The 17,244-nt window shown below is 42.1% G+C and overlaps 1 protein-coding gene across 1 annotated transcript; it reads left to right on the plus strand.

The window, feature by feature from the left end:
* Positions 1-494: 494 nt before the first annotated feature.
* LOC140999143 (sodium- and chloride-dependent creatine transporter 1) lies at positions 495-16,826 on the plus strand. The gene is made up of 14 exons (XM_073469414.1): positions 495-1,033; positions 2,236-2,535; positions 6,975-7,106; positions 7,247-7,583; positions 7,917-8,049; positions 9,365-9,499; positions 9,610-9,713; positions 12,687-12,811; positions 12,933-13,045; positions 13,782-13,922; positions 15,023-15,125; positions 15,219-15,319; positions 15,399-15,569; positions 15,777-16,826. The coding sequence occupies exons 1-14, from the start codon at positions 1,003-1,005 to the stop codon at positions 15,903-15,905; spliced, it is 2,055 nt and encodes a 684-aa protein (XP_073325515.1). The 5' UTR covers positions 495-1,002; the 3' UTR covers positions 15,906-16,826.
* Positions 16,827-17,244: the final 418 nt, after the last annotated feature.

The following is a 17,244-nucleotide window of genomic DNA, read 5'->3' on the forward strand; positions in this document are numbered from 1 at the left end:
ACGAGTACAGCCGTTGCACAGTTGAGAGAATGTATGAAAAGACCCGAGCTATCCCTTTAAGCATCCTTCACTGTTTGGTGAAGATTACAGGGCTTGCAGCAGAGGGGGCCACACAGTTCCTATAGGATTTGTTATGGCAGAGTATGTGGGCACCAGGAATCCTAGCTACACCCCTGTGGGAGACAGCACAAAAGCCCCAATGAAGGTGGAAGGAAAGTCGGTCCCTGCCGTCTGGAGAGCAAAATTACCAGAGCAAAACGCCCTCAGACAGCGCTTTGGGACATTTCTCTACAGTTATTTGTGTGTTTTCAGGTCAAGGACGCACGCAGTGCCATAAAGCCATCCTTGTGACTCTTGTCGTTTTGACTGAGCGCTGCTGCTGATGCTGTGCGCGCCGCACTGGGCTGGCCTCAGCCAATCACGTCAACCGGCGGCGCGAGGAGGCGGGGGGAGCGTCCGTCACGGCTAACGGACCGCGGTGGGCAGGCAGCGGCAGATCGCATTCTTCGTTTGTCGAGCTACGGCATCGCGTTCAGGTTCGTGGACTTCTGACTGGGCTTTCTTGACGAAAACATCTTCACCCTAAGGCGCAGTATACTTTTCATTTAACTGTTATCCATGAGATTCTTCAGGCTTACCTTCAAGTGCTTCGTCGACTGCTTTTGAATCTCCTTTGTCAACGGCTCAACTGACTGCGGCGCCTTGTGACATTTTTCCATCTCTTAGCTGAGCTGAGGGTTTCCAACTGTGTGTTGATCTTTAAAAAAAACTGCGATTTTTGAAAAAAAATAAAAATAAAAAATTTCGACAAGGCGAAATAACAAACTCAGAAAATCAAGAGACAACTGGAGCACTGCCCGCTGTGGCTAGCGTTACATCTCTCTGTCTGCCTCTGTAAGCCCGCCGGGTGCCTCGTTAGCTAGGCACATTGATACAACTTCAGCAGCCCCCTGGCTCAAACCAGATACAGTAACATCTATTTCTGTGCTGCTACCCAACAACATGTCACCTGAGTTGGAAGAGAACAGCCAAGGTGAGTATAATGAATGACTTCCACTGCTTATTAATGCCTTATTATTATTCACCATAGGCTCCAACCAGTAGCTTAACTATGACCACATGCTGATGGATTAGAGCATCCCTGCCTCAGCCTTTCACATTTTTCATTATAAGAGCAATCCAGCTGCACTCTGTCTGTGTTCCTCATCACAATTTACATCCACTTATGTCTAACTTAACACCAGAGCAGACTTAACTGCATAGGAGTCATTTTTAATCTGAATGTGGTCACTTGTGGTGAATACAGAAGATATTATTCCACAAAGAAATGATTCTCAAGTTTTACATCAGTGTCATGAGGGTCAGGGTTCTCGACATAGACCTGTTTACACTTGGAAAAAACAGATTATTTTAACCTAACAAGTGATCTGTTTGATTAACCTTAAAACATCACATACCCTCCTCGCTCATATTATGTTAAACCACAGGTATCCTCTTATTAAGTTGACATCCCTCACCTTCCCCACTCTTTTCCCCTCCTCTGTTCACACACACACACACACACACACACACACCCTCAAACTGCTCTGATCTGGATTCAGCTGCCTTGCTTTGCATCCAGCACAGAGCGGCTGACTGATCATCATCGAATGGCACGAATGAAGACACACACACGTTGCTTTTGCTTGCGTCTGAGTGTAGGCGTTCGTTCAGTCAGCGGTGTGTGTGTTGAATAGAGAAAAGGAGAGCTTTATGAGTGACGGAGGAGCTCGAGATGTACCTGCTCTCTGCTGTGTCGTACCGCAGCACACTAATCACTCTGTCAGTGAGACAGGCAGAGAGGAGAAAAGCATCGGGGGAGGGTTTAGTGATGACATTACATGTGCAACATGATTATAGCCCAAATACTAACCGTGTAAGGGCAGTTTATGCAATAAAAAATCTTGTAAATTAAGTATGTCAGCCCTGTTAAGGCTTAGTGGATGATTGTACTAATTGGCTATGGTTGCTCTGACGCATGAATTGAAACCCCGGAGTCTCCCTCCCTCCTCCATTCAGTACAAGTCTGACACTGTGGTTCCTCTGTCTCCAGCGCTGACTTGTGACGTGATGTGAAGTTGTGAATGCGTTTGATATTAGTAATAAAAATGTAATGTATGAATTTCCATTCGCTCTCTTTGCCTTCTTTCTTCCATTTGCCTCTCGTCTGACGATTGCACATCTTTTCCTGTCCAGGTGATATCAGTCTCCCCCAGTTAGAGGCAGGGACCCTGTCCGAGGAGGAGGGCGGGTCAGCTCACCCCCTCGTGCCTGTGCCTGGTGCGGGCCCAGGGTGTGGAGAGGGCGGAGGGGCTGGTCCACCGCAGACCCAGGATGGGGCTGCAGCCGGGACAGGAAATGGGGCTTTAGCAGTACCAGCTGTGGAGAGGGAAACCTGGACCAGACAGATGGACTTCATCATGTCCTGCGTGGGTTTTGCTGTCGGCTTGGGCAACGTGTGGCGGTTCCCCTACCTTTGCTACAAGAATGGAGGAGGTGAGCTTCAGGAGTACTGTGGAGGACTCTTTGTTATGAATGCACACAAATGAACACTATTTTAGTGAACATATGAGGAGTCTCCTAAACCCAATCAAGTCCTTTTCAAGGTTGATACACACAAGTACAGATGATGATTGAATATTAATGTACAAGCAAATGTCATGGAATAGTTCATATAAATTAACAAGCTATTCACTGTGCGCCACTTTACATAATTGTTGTTTGCAATCTGGCCAATGATGTTGGTGATTTAAAACTTAATCACTCACTTTCCTGTCCACCTTATTCCTATCTCCCATGGTACCTTGCGCAAATTAGCGGTACGACTTCCGGCACATCCTGTCACTTAACCAGAACTGGCATTTTCCATGGTAACAGGACGCTAATCCTCGTTCTTCGATTTGTACCCCGTATCATTCATTCATGAAGTTATGAGTTAGTGACCTTATCAAGTAATACTACCAACACTAATACTATTGTTTAGTCCACTTAGCTTATGCCTCTAAAGTCTTGAAAGTGCCACCAGTGCATCAGTTATTATGATATTTTGTTCTAGTTCTGCTAAGCACTGGAAAGTGCTAAGCACTGGAAATATCACCCTTAATAATTTCCCCAGCGACCTCCTCAGGAAACTTGTCGAGGGGGTCAAGCATACAACCCTGAGGGTCACCTGGAAGAGGTGTGTCATCTGCCATAAATGTCACATTTAGAAACATTTTGGAAACTTGCAATTGTTAACATGCAGACAACTTCTTTTCCTGTGTTGTCTGACAATCCCAGCTATTTGGGTTCTGTTGGTGAAGAAGTCCAGTATATCCACTAAGAAAGGGTGGGACTCAGGCCTCAAGTGCTGATTTTGTCTACTAGTGTCATTGTGGTGATTGTGTTGAATGTTGAGCTGAATTCAATGAAAATTGAGAAAACTTCTTAAGCACTCTTAAAATATAATGAAATATGATTCATAAGTTAAGCAAAGGTTTGGAGCTGCTTTTATCTAGAGTACAATACACATTTTAAAAAAGAAAATCTAGATCTAGAAAGTTTCCCAAATCTAAGAGTCGTCCTGTTTAAACAGTTAAGGTGTACTTCTGACAGTTGCTAGGACAACAGTGAAACAGCATGAGGATACGTAATATTTTAATAGGCGTGATAGGTAGGGAAAGCATGGCCTGCGTGGCTGTGAGCACGTAGCTGAAAAGCACGTGGTTTCACTGTATTTATCATTGCTGCCTGTTGCTTAACAGACACGCTTTGTATAGTTTGCCCTACAGTGTTCCTGCTCCTCTCTCACTCGCATATAAGGTATTTGCGTTGTTACATAACTTTGTCCATATCCTTTTCTGTTTTAATTTATGCCAACTTGTCCAACAGTAACCTGACCTTACTGCCACTTTTGTCCTTGACATGTCTTATCTCTGCCCTACCCACTTTACTATTTTTTTATGAGGTGTAACATTGAAATGAAACTGGATGTGTGTGCATGTGTCTGTGTGTGTCTTAGTCCAGCCCTCCCTCTCCCTCGTGTGTGTGTCTTGTGACCCATGGCTCTGATACCCACCTTGTGGTATCGTATAACAATGGCCTGCCTCACACAGTCCACCCCCTGTGTGCTCCTGCCCAGCACTCATGTAGCATACAAAGGTGCTCTCTCCCACTCGCCTGTTGATAAGGAGGCAGATGGATATGTCACACAATAAACGTCCTGTGACTGTGCCCGTCCTTTTACTCCCCTTCAGCGTCGGCACAGCCACATTTGCCACAGTGCTTCTTTTTACGTCTTTGACTGACCCAGGGTACACCTTGTAAGCACAACAATGTTATCAGATAAGGGCTGGGGCTCTGAGTCAGAGTTGTTTGTCACTGAAACAAGGACGCACTTTTGAGACGGTACTAGATGAATGTAAAAATAAATGCGTGGAAATAATACTCTGCAAATCTAGTTTATTTATTTATTTGTAACTCAGCTGCTGGGCCTGATGTGTCTGGTCCGGTTATGATTAGAGCGGATTTACTTAAGCCTATTAAGGGTTCAGTTCCTCGATGATTCGGCCAATATTATGGAATATGTCAGTGCAAGCATTTTCTCCATTCATTCCATTCACGCCTCCCATTGCATCTCTCTCCCTTTCTCTCTCGCTGTCTCTCTCCCGCTCTCCCACCCCTTTCTCTCTTAGACTCACTCTCATGAATGTTTCCTTATAAGGCTGCAGCCCTCTGCTCTCAGAGAATGACATAAAGAATGATGGACTGAATGAGGCACAAATTGTCAATCAATTGCACGGCTGCGGAGCCAACCAGGTCGATGCCTTGCTGTGTCATTTTTGTATTTGTTGAACCTGCTCCACCACAGCGTTGTCCCAGTTTTTCTGCCTCTCTCTCCTCTGATGTATCCATCTTTCCCTCCTTTCTTCTTAGCCTCTCTCTGCTCTGCGTCATGGCTGGTCATGTGACTCCCTTCCATCTGCGCACTGTAGTGGCATCACCCAGTATGTTACTATACAAAGCAAATCATTGCAGTTGGATTACATGAGTTAAATGACCTATGCCGCCTTTTTCATTTTTTCTCTACTGTGTATGCCTGATCTTGACAAGCCTCTGCTACGGTATGGGAATCCAAAACAGATTATTTATAGAAGAAACTGAGCACTGCCTCAGGCCAAACGACTACTAATCAAAATGATTAGAACTCCTCAATGTCTCTATCAGGACTAACAACTCCTGCTGGGGTCTGTTGTCTCACTTTCTGTCTTCATTTGATAGTCTTTTGTCTGCCTCCGCTCCGTGCAGCTGTCAAGTTCAAGGACAATACTTACCATAACTGTGTACACACTGGTGGAATGGGAGACGACGCGTTAATCTCCCACATACACCGTCAATGCATCCGTTATCTGTGGCCTTGTCTAACCTCCTCCCTGGCTCTTTTGCCCTTTATTGCTTCCCCCTCCTCTCGACTGTTTCTTGTTGTGTTGAGAGCTCGATTAGTAAGAGCCATGTCAATGTTTGTGCAGCCTGTGTGCTTAAAAACTTGATAAACATGACCTCTGGTTCAGATTTTCTACTGCTGAAGTTCTGCCAGTATGACTATATCCTCCATGACCAGGACATAATCAGCCTCTTAACTGTAAACAACAAAAACTCACCATTGTTTTTATTAGGAATAGCTTTATGTAATGTTACTAAAATAATTCTCTCAAGTTTAGAAGATGTTGAGGATTTTTATTGTGATCGTGTCATGATAATTCTCACTTTAACTTTGCAAACCTCTTTCTCTTCCTGTCCATCTCCATTCCTGTCTTGTCATCACTGACACTTTGGACGGCATCCATCTAATGCATACAAATTCAGTCCATTCACACCATTAAACATAAAATACTAGAATGATACTCAGTGGAGTGCGTACCTCCGTCAAGGCCCAACAGCTCCCTTTAATTCAAGAAAGCATAAATCCAGTATCCAGCTACAACATATTTAATCTGCTATATCCGGATATTTATTTGGATACACATTAAATTGTACTCACTCATAGATACCAGCTACCTAAATACAGCTGATTTTTTTTACATCAAGATCCATGCATTATTCCCTAAGAAATTAACAGAAATGGCCGAGACCCGTCCTCCATCCAAGTTTCGTGTAAATTCATTGAGTAGTTATTTTTGTAATCTTGTGGACAAACCAGCCAAAAAACAAACAGACTCCAGCCAAAATATAACCTCCTTGGCAAGGCGTAAAGAAGGTAGTGATCCAAGCTACCAAGATCAATCACCAAAGAATGAAGTGTTATGATACTTACATTTATATTTTTGTTAATGAATCAAACCCAGATTACTTTACTAAGGGGTTTTTTGGAGGCCAGGGGTTTGATTAAGTCTCTCTGATCATGTAATCACATTGTCTCATGTTTGAGATCTTTGTTGTCCACCTCAAAATTACTTAAGAAAATGATTATTTGTTCCTAATTTTTGTTTTCCTATTAACAAGGTTCAGACTATGTGGAATGTTATCATTTTCTATTACTTACTGAGCATACGATTGACTCACACTCTTGTACTCTTTGTAGTATATGAAAAAGAAGTCTCAGAGCAACTAACCTTACACATTAACTTTCAAACTTTACTGAAACATGCAATTCATTTGCCTTTCCTCCTGAAACATCTGCTGTTTGAAGCATAAAGAATGCCACATGTGATGTCTTTAAGTGCGATGACAAGGAATTTATTGATTTGATACCGTTAATATCATCATTGCATAAGCCCAGAGTAATAAACCACTATCATTCTGTAGTCATATATTTACTGATGCTGATCGTTTTCTTTTAATTATAGTCTTAAAGTGATATTGAATGTTTGGCCAATGATAAGAAAGTATTTCACAATATGAGTTAGTTTAGATACAGTGTTGTGATTGTGACCATGTGATGAATCTATGTGTTGCAGGGGTTTTCCTGATCCCATACTTGCTGATTGTGTTCATCGGGGGCATCCCAGTCTTCTTCCTGGAGATTGCACTGGGACAATTCATGAAGCAGGGAGGGGTTTCTGCCTGGAACATTGCACCCCTCTTTAAAGGTACTTATCTCTGTATACGTTAGAATGTTTGACAATCATATTTCTCAAAAGAATCTAATTTTATTGCTTGCTCATCATCTCTGATTTGTAAACTACATCCCAACATACCTCCTTTGGCTGCCTCTCTCATTCTCTGTCAGGTTTGGGCTTGGCCTCCATGGTGATAGTGTTCTTCTGTAACACCTACTACATCATGATTCTGGTATGGGGCCTCTACTTTCTCTTCCATTCCTTCACCAACCCACTGCCCTGGGCCACTTGCGGACACCCCTGGAACACCCCCAACTGCACGCAGGACTTCCGCCGCGCTTGCCACAACCGCAGCGCTGGCCAGCTAGCTCTGCCATCATCTGCTGCCACCCCCAACAACCTCCTCTCCTCCACGTCCCCGCTGAACTTGTCTGCAGCCCAGTTCCTCCTCAACGGCAGCTGCGCAGAGGCTGAGGGCATGCGCTCCCCTGTCATCGAGTTCTGGGAGTATGTTATAATGACTTGTCTGGGAATTGTCATGGAGGAGTTTAGCAGTGTGTCATCAGTCTTAATCATTTTATTATTTAAAGTCAAAGCCATAAAGATTTTAAGACATTAAACCACTACCAAATTGAATTTTAGGGGTTTTAGCAATATGAACCCAAAGTTTCCAGTCATGCAGACCTTAATTCTGATCATTCTAATCTTGTTTTATGTCAGTTACAAAATATATTTCATTTTTCTGACATTTATCAGGCGTTAACAAGGCCCTATAAAAGCCTCATTTGACTTGCAAAATATAATTCAACATAATTCAATTCTTTGTCCTCTTCCTCATAGGCGTAAAGTGCTCCGTCTGTCTGGTGGGCTTCACGAGCCTGGTGACATCAGCTATGAGATGGTGCTGTGTCTCATAGTCACCTGGATCATTGTTTACTTCTGCATGTGGAAAGGAGTTAAATCTACTGGCAAGGTAAAGTCTTTTCTGGCTGTACAATTCCAGATTCTTTGTGTAACATGTCACTATTTGGGTTTATGGTGTACAGACAAGTATTTATGGCTTTAGCATACATGAAATGTTACTTGCCACTGTCAGGGGTTATAGAGTGCAGACTAATATTTGCATGGCTTCATGCAAAGGTTTAAATAATTGCAGCATTTTGCCCTTTGACCCCAAATCAGCTTTGGTATAGTGAGAGGATCAGTGTCTAGACTGAAACACATATGAACACAAATGTAAGCGCACATGTTTATTCTTCAAATGTTTATTGTGGAGTTTGTGGAGCTTTTTGCTCACGTGTATTTATGTTTATGTGCAGCTTAAAGTTTCAGTCAGGCTATAATCTTTGACTGATCGGCCAATCCCTATTATATTATACTGTACATGCATATTGTTCAGGGTGACTTCTATTCAGTAGTTGAAAGAAGATGCCTACTACTCTATCTTTTTAATGTGTGTGCTCTCAAACATTAGCATAATGAATACATCCTTATTTTAGCACATGGAGATGTCTGTATTTGCATACCCGTGTCTCCAGAGTAGCCAAAGCTCGTAGAGCGAGTGAAAAAATAATGAAGGAGATTGAGCCAGCCGGCCAGCTGTAAGCCGATTAGTAACTTTCCACCATGTAGATGTTTGAGAGCTGGAATGGGGCTTTTTTTGCCCATGTTCGCCCTAGATCAAGGCAAATATGTGCTTTCTCACTACTTTGCTTTTACCATAGTGATTTAGCGGGGACTTGATGCTTCTAGTAGGTTAGCAGGGGGCGGCTTTCGCGGCATAACTTTACAAAGACTACTTTCTGAAAAGGTCTGCCAAAAACCCCTGCTATTGCAGGAGGTTTACAAATTGTCTGGCTTTCCATTTACAGGCTACCTTTTCTTCAAAGTAACATGACAGGGCCCATTACACATCCACTACAGGAAGGACCTAATGGGCTTCTACTTAAGACTTGAGTATTTGCAAAGAAGGTAATTGCTTAATCAAAGTGATAAAAACATACTTGGGTGCAGTTATGTTGAAACATTTCACCATAGCAGATGGACCATGTTGATAAGCACTAAACTTTTCCTGCTAGCTTGTTAAATTGATCATATAATTACATTTTTCTGTGTACTTAGTTACTTCATGTAATATGAGGAGTGTAAATGTTTGAAGGGTGTACTTTGGAGTTTTCTACTTTACTTAATGCAAGTTCTGATGCATAGTACTCAAACACCTCCTCACAAATTTATGCTACGGTATCAAGAAGCATACTTCATAGCACTCTTCTTTCATCTTTCTGTAGGTTGTGTACTTCACAGCTCTGTTCCCCTACCTGGTACTGGTCGTTCTCTTGGCCCACGGAGTCACTCTACCTGGAGCTATAGATGGGATTGTTTACTACCTGAAACCTGACTGGTCCAAACTTGGAGAAGCACAGGTATAATTTTGCGTTGTCTGTAGAAAACACGACAGATGTGTACATCAACATCTAAGAAACACAGGTCAACAGATTGTGAAACATTACTCGAATTATTCCATATGTCATAGGTGTGGATTGATGCCGGCACCCAGATTTTCTTCTCCTATGCCATCGGACTGGGCGCCCTGACTGCACTGGGCAGCTATAACCGCTTCCATAACAACTGTTACCAGTGAGTCTATACATATGTACATTTAGGCTTTCTTTCAGAATGACTCTATTATAAAGTGCCAAAAGATCACTTCCTTTCTCCTTTAAACACCCTTTTAAATGTGTTGAAGGAATGTGGTATTGTCAGGTCTGTGCTGTTATCTGCATTTGCCACAACCAATAGACTTAAATACGCTCTACTGTATGACTGCAGGAAGTATAATGGAAGGCTGAAATACCTCCATGCACTCACATTTCAGATGTAAATTAATTTCTCTCCCTGATTAAGATAGAAGCAAACAGGCTGCCTGGAAGAGTCATAGCAGTGCCGTCAAGCCCTGAATATATGCAACAAGCTCTTTTTTTATTTTCTGGCAATCAATCCATAATGTTTTTCTTAAAAAGATAGACCTGATTTACATTGTTTCTAGGAACAGTTGGCCTCACTATTGCTGTTTTTGTTGGCTGGCTTGTTTGGTAGATATGTAAACATTTTAAGACCTTTACAAGGTAGTTTGCTCCATAGATGTAATAGAGATAATTGTTTTTGTAAATCTCAGCACTGCATGCATATTTGGAATGCCCATAATAGGAGGAGCCTCATGAATATCCTGCCATCTGACATTTTCTCTTCCTTGACCTTAATTGGAAGTTAAAGGATGAGTTCAGATTCTGAGGTATGTCAGCTCAGCTCTGTTTCTCACACACACTTAGAGAAGCCCAGGAATAGCTGGAATAGCTGGAGAAATGTGTATTTAAACTGCTCACAGAGGCCAGTCAGTACTACAATTAGGACTCAGGAGTCCTTAGGTCTTGATCACTTGCTTTCAGACCACACAATTTGACTTCACATGTCTTTTTTAGCCATGCTAGAGGTTTAGCTGTTACGAGCACAAAGTTAGTCTGTCGATCTGTTGGTCTAGAGTGAAATATCTTCAAACACTGGATAGATTGCCATGCATTTTGATACATAAGTGGTCTTCACATGGCTTAGGCTTATGAAGTATTCTAATTTGCTAACAAACACTTAATGTGGAAGCAAGAGAGTAAAACATTTTGATGGGGGGGGGCAGTGTGTAGGATTTCAGGGATTCTCGATTGGCAGAAATATGATATTCCAAATTATGTTTTCAATAGTGTATAATCACCTGAAACTAAGAATTGTTGAGGTTTTGTTACCAAATGAGCCTTTTGTATCTACAGAAGGAGCTGGTCCTTGTTCACAGAGTTCACCATGTTTCTATAGTAGCCCAGAACAGATAAACCAAACACTGGCACTTAAGAGGGTTTTTCTCAATTTTGACGGTTTTAGGGGAGGGTGAGACAAGGCATGTTCAGTTGGTTGCAGCCTGCAACTACAATGCTAGATGCCATTAAATCCCAAGCACTGGAGCTGCTTGGTGCTTAAGACCTAAAGGATACCGTCCAATAGTTGTTATTAGATGATAGCACACTAATCTTAGTATTCAGCTCAAAGCAGAAGTTATCCAAAGTAACCTGAGGCTAAAGTATACTTTATGGGGCCTGTATACTCCATGAAACGTGCTTGTCGGATGGTTGAATGTCTTTGGAAACCCCCTCTAACCACACCAATCTGATGTTGGATTACAGAGGTCTGTGGTCTGTTGGTGTAGCTTCCCAAAACCGTCGCCCTGACATTCCCACCCTCTTCACACAAGGGTTGCAGAAATATCCCATTTCTGTTATCATACGGTGTACATTTTCTACGGTATTAAATTCTACTTTATTAATCTTATTAAAAATAATATTTTAAGTCTATATCAAGTTTCTCGTCCGTTAGGACATAATATTTTTTTACATTCCAAAACAGCGTTTGTTTAACCAAAAACCCCCCCTGTTTTCATTCATTCGGGGTTATTGTAACGATAATAATTGTAAGAATTGTGTGATACCATTAGAATCTCATACTGTTGCAACCCTACTTCACACAGTGATTTCACCACTCCTGAAGTGGACTGATAGAACTTTTCTTTCTAACAAACAAGTGCAACACTCTGAATGTCTAATATCAACAATATCGCATCCCCCCCCTGTATGACGGCCAGCTTTAACTCCACCTAAATATAGTTCATTTCGATGTGGTCATACAAGGCATTGTACAAACCCCTTCTTTTCTACTCTAACCTGATCTTTAGACTGACGGTAGCAGAGCCAGGTCTGGCTGTGTCGAACCGAGTCTGACGAGCTCTGACTGAAATCAGTTTGGGGCATCTACAGTAGTAGTTGTAAGGGTCAACAGTAAGTGTAAAGTTGTCTCCATTATTGCCTCATAGGGCTGCTAGTGTGGCTATAGCCTTGTCTTGTTAAATAATTGTGGTCATGATATGGTCTGTTTTCATAACCCAAACACTCACTCTGAGTTGTTTTGATTATACATATCAAAAAGAATTCCTCTGAGTACTGTTTCAGATTGATAGAGCCTATTGATGGTAGACTGAGTGGATGTTGCCTCTGAACACAGCTGCAGCGGTGTCATAATAATCATCATGGTGCAACTCTTGTTTATACATTCTTTATATCAGGAAGGATTCTTGGCCGGCTACACTTGACTTTTCAGGATTAACAGAAGGTCAGTCCTCACTATGTGGACCAGATATCAGGGATGTTATTAGAATTAGAGCTCCAATATTCATTATAATAATGTTAGATATATTTATATTATGGAGCGAGTAGTCAATATGGGGTTTTCCTTTCGCTTTTCCACCCCTCTCAGACCTGTAGACAGATGCCCCATTGGCTTATTTGGTCTCTGCACTCTACCTGCCAACTACAAAGACAACAACAGCTTTCAGAGAAATTACTATTGATCCCCAATTCACCATCCGTCCATCTCTTCTGCTGCCAGTGCTTGTCTTGAATGTCTTTCGTGAGCCTCATGTTGCAGCATATTATAGTGCATCTTTTGCTCACAGTGTCCTGTTCTTTCTCCCCCCTTTCTCTCTTTCTCTTTCTTTCTCTGTGTGTGTGTCTGTAGGGATGCATTTTTGCTGGCTATCATCAACAGTGGAACCAGTTTCTTCGCAGGCTTTGTGGTGTTTTCTGTGCTGGGCTTCATGGCTGCTGAGCAAGGCGTGGACATCAGTAAGGTAGCTGAGAGTGGTAAGAATACAGCTTCCGTGTGAATCGGTTGCCTTAAACCCAGTGTAGTGAGCTGAGTATTGACAGTAAGAGCTTTATTCCCTCCATGTCTGCTTATGACTAACTACTTCTTAATGTGCAGGTCCAGGCCTGGCCTTTATAGCCTACCCCAAGGCTGTGACTCTGATGCCTCTGGCGCCACTCTGGGCTGCACTTTTCTTCTTTATGTTGCTCATACTGGGCCTGGACAGCCAGGTAATACTGACTGTTGACACATTTGAGTTTGTTTGTTTACATACACGTCTTATCGCATTATAGAAGGCATTTATCTTCGAGGATCTTGAATCTATATTTTACTGTCTTCTTGATTATGCTGCATTTTAAATTGAAGCTAATCTACATTTCATTTTCTCTCACTTCCTCTCATTCAAGTGCGACAAACAGTCGAGACGCATCACGTCCAGTTTTAGCATTGTATTTCTTAGCAGCCTGTTTGTTGTGTGTCTGTTTGAGCCAGTGCCTACATCCATTGTTTTACAGCCCAGGGATTTGTCAATGAGCTTCTGTCTGATTCACACAGAGACTGTCTGTCCACTCTCCAATCCATTCATTTACTCTCACTTTCCATTCTCTCCCTCATTTCTTCTCCATCCATCTCTCTCTTTTTCCTGCCATAGCCACATTGGCCGTGCACATGCTGCCATTTCTGGTTAATGATGTAAAAAATAGCTGCACAGCTGTTGTCCTCTCAACTCATTCCACTCATAGAAATATGTTTTTGTACAGCAAAGAGACGCGTAAACATTCTTGCACAGGGAGGAGAGGTCTCTGGATTTGAGCTGACATGCTCATCTGCAAAATCTCGGTTATATGTCAGATACATCTGCAGTAGAGTAGTAGTAGGGTCAGAGTAGTACACAACTTAATTCTACTTATAATTATAATTTTCTTATAATTTAATTCTCTGCTATCTCTTTACTTTCTTCCTCAGTTTGTTGGGGTCGAGGGTTTGATCACGGGAATCATGGACATGCTACCCCCTAAATCCGCCCTGGGCTCCTTGCGGCGAGAGGTGGTGGCGGCCATCTGCTGCGTCATCTGCTTCCTCATCGACATGTCCATGGTCACTGAGGTACAATGAGGATTTCCGAGAGTTTTGTATTCTTAAGAATTAGGGGGGATACACTCTTATTTGGAGGCTGGCAGATTATAAGACAATGAAGAAGAGTCTCTTAACTGAGCATAAGATTGTTTTGCTAGCAGACTATTATTTTTATTGGGGCTGGATGATATTTCTTTAGAATAATGGCACCATATTTTTAGGCTCTATTGCGGTTCACAATATATATCGCAACATTTTGAAATCTCCTCACAAGCACTTCATAAATGTGAGGAATGGGTGACAAAATCAAATAACACAATACTTTTTTTAACTTGTTTTTTATTTTACTTCAGTTTTTTGGCACCATACAAAACTTAAAAAATCATATCAAATAAGTGATGTGTCAGTGATGAACAAATCAGCTCTATGAGCTCTTATAAATGAACTATGGGAGCCAGCTCCCGTCTTCGAGCCTTTATTTTTTTTAATTATTATTAATATTTTTATTATGACAGAATAATAGGATGATGAACATACATGTAAATAAGTTCCAGAAACTTCTGACTTTGGTAAAATTAAGACCCAAGCATGGTTGGACTTGTTCGGTGCACTTGCATGCCAACACAAAAGACAATTCAATATAAATCAAATGTTCAATACACATAGTAGTGTTTGATGTTTTTACATTATTTAAGGTTTTATACCAAACATAATGTAGAATTATTAGAATTCTGGAAAGTATAAGGTTTAGTATAATTGCATTGATTAATCTAATTGATATACTGTATGTGTACTCATATCCATCATCGGTAACAATATTTTTTACTTTACTGTAACTAAAAAAAATGTACATTTTACTTTAATGCACCCTTTAAAACCAGGAAAAGACAATACCTATGCCATATCAAGATATAATGATCTCCAAAATCTAGGACTATATATATTCTCATATCAGTAGTTTCTTTAAAATACATTGATTGTTCACCTAATGCTTAATTGGGCAAAGAAAACCATTGCTAGAAATGAACTGGTATGAAAGCCTAAATAGCGGAGACAAGGCTAGAAATAGGTCACACATAAAGTATTAACATGGTGGTCTTGAGGCTGACTGCTCTCTCTGTTTCTGTCAGGGAGGGATGTATGTCTTCCAGCTGTTTGACTACTACTCTGCCAGTGGCATCACTCTGCTGTGGCAGGCCTTCTGGGAGTGTGTGGTGATCGCATGGGTCTATGGTGAGGCAATACAGTACAATTACAATACACACAGCAACACAAACTGCACAATTTGATGCATTATCACATAATCCCTAATGTAATTTCTCTCAGGCGCGGACCGTTTCATGGACGACGTGGCTCGTATGATTGGCTATCAGCCCCTGCCCTACATGAAGTGGTGTTGGTCCTACATCACGCCTTTTGTCTGTGTGGTAAGTGCTGCTCTGTGTGTGTTTTCTCCAGCAGCTTTACCTTCCAGATGCAAACAGCTGATATATTTTGTGCCTGTAGGCAGTGTTCCTGTTCCACGTGGTGAACTACAAGCCCCTGAAATACAACAATGTGTACACTTACCCCTTGTGGGGTGAAGCTCTTGGCTGGGCATTGGCCCTGTCCTCCATGCTCTGTATCCCCGTCACCGTTCTCTACAAACTACTACGCTGCAAAGGCTCTTTGCGGGAGGTCAGTATGCCACATTCTCCTGTGTGTGTGTTTCTGTTTGTAATCGGTAGAAAAATGTGTCTCCTTGGATACCGCCCTCCCTCCCCTGTCTGTTATTTGGTTTGCTGATTTCTTCATTACTCATTAGCGAGGGCTCATTAGAGACGGCTGAAGCATCCGTCCAATAAACAGCTCATCACCTATGTGCCCTTCACTTTCTCTGTGTAGCGGTGGCAGCACCTAACCACCCCAGTTTGGGGCAGACATCACCTGGAGTACCTGGCCCCTGAGAGCGAGGCCAAGCTGCTGCCCCCTGCAGGAACCAAGAGTACACTGCTCTTCGAAAGTGTCATCTGATGAGCCAGCCCCCACAGAACACAGAGCCAAGGTCGCCCTTGTCATCAGCAAAAACACACAGACACACAAACTACACGTAATACATGCACACCACACAGGCCTGGTGAGGGCAAAGCGCAGATTAACACACCCCATAGTTATAAAAATACAGAAAAAGCCCTGGACAAATGGACCAAAGATTAGATGGGAGAAGAACTGAAACACACCCACACAGTCATCACATGCTGATACGCCCACTGCTCTGCTTTCTGACTCTACCTCGCTGACTTTCTCTCTCTGCTCCCCGCCTTTGTGCTGTCCCGTCTCGTCCTGTGAGTGTGATGTGTCCAGTGTAGTTGTGATATCTTCCCTCTCTGTGCTTTCCTGTCTGTCATGGTTTCAATGACCTCATCCGTCCCAACATGTTGCGCCATTTTTGTGCTGCAGAAACTTAAAAGAACCTGAAAAAAACTTTCTCAATGGAAGACCTCATTTCTGCTGCTGATATGCCATGGTCCGAATGTGTGCGTATGAGTGTGTGCATGTGTGTGAGGGCGTGAGCAGTATGTGTCGGACCGTGGCAGTGGTGTCTTCATTCACATGTGACATTGTTTGTGGCCATTGTTTTCTGTATTCTCTTAATCAACTGTACAAAAATAACTTCCATTTGTAAAAAATAAAAAAAACAAAGATTCAACAAAAAGAGACAACGCATCACCACTTCCAGCTCTGTGTTATGAACTAACTTAAGTATCCAGTGTATTGTAGGGTCTGTGAATCAGTGTTAACAATATTTGGAGGGGATGATGATCAGTATTTCCACCTTAAAGAGAAGAAGAGAAACTTTAGACTGAATTGTGCAAGGAGCAGGAGACTGGGTGGTGGGGGAGGGGAAAGAGACGTGATGCCATGTCAGGAAAGAAGCAATAAATGACAAAATAACGATGGATGCAATGTGTTTTCATGGCTCTTTATTTACATGGTCTCAATCATACTTTATTGATAAAACATACAAGGTAAACATATCAGGAAGAACTTCAGGATCACAGTCCAAAAGAATACTGGAGTACGCTGTTTAAGACAGAAAGCCCTACTCTGACAGCACTGGACCGGCTTTCAGCTCCATGTGAAGCGGGTTAAACTCCTTTGTTCATACAGTAGATATGTACAGAAAGTATTCTGGTTGAATCACATTAAAATATGCTTCACCTTTACATTTGGGTAAAAAAAATAAACTCATCAGATAGTCAAACAGTTCACAGACAACTGGAGGTGTAACCAGTCAGGTTGGTAGGGAGCGATAAGCACTACCAAGGAAGTGTGTGTTCTGTAATTTACAACACCTGACAGTGTTTACTTT

Source organism: Pagrus major, chromosome 7 (genome assembly GCF_040436345.1).
Source record: "Pagrus major chromosome 7, Pma_NU_1.0".
NCBI classification, from domain to species: Eukaryota; Metazoa; Chordata; class Actinopteri; order Spariformes; family Sparidae; genus Pagrus; species Pagrus major.

Bases quoted from the DNA above. Each gene is read 5' to 3' on its own strand.
- LOC140999143 (XM_073469414.1), top strand. From the start codon at position 1,003: ATGTCACCTGAGTTGGAAGAGAACAGCCAAG. The intron at 2,536-6,974 runs GTGAGCTTCAGG...TATGTGTTGCAG, and splicing joins TTGCTACAAGAATGGAGGAG to GGGTTTTCCTGATCCCATAC. The intron at 12,812-12,932 runs GTAAGAATACAG...CTTAATGTGCAG, and splicing joins CAGTAAGGTAGCTGAGAGTG to GTCCAGGCCTGGCCTTTATA.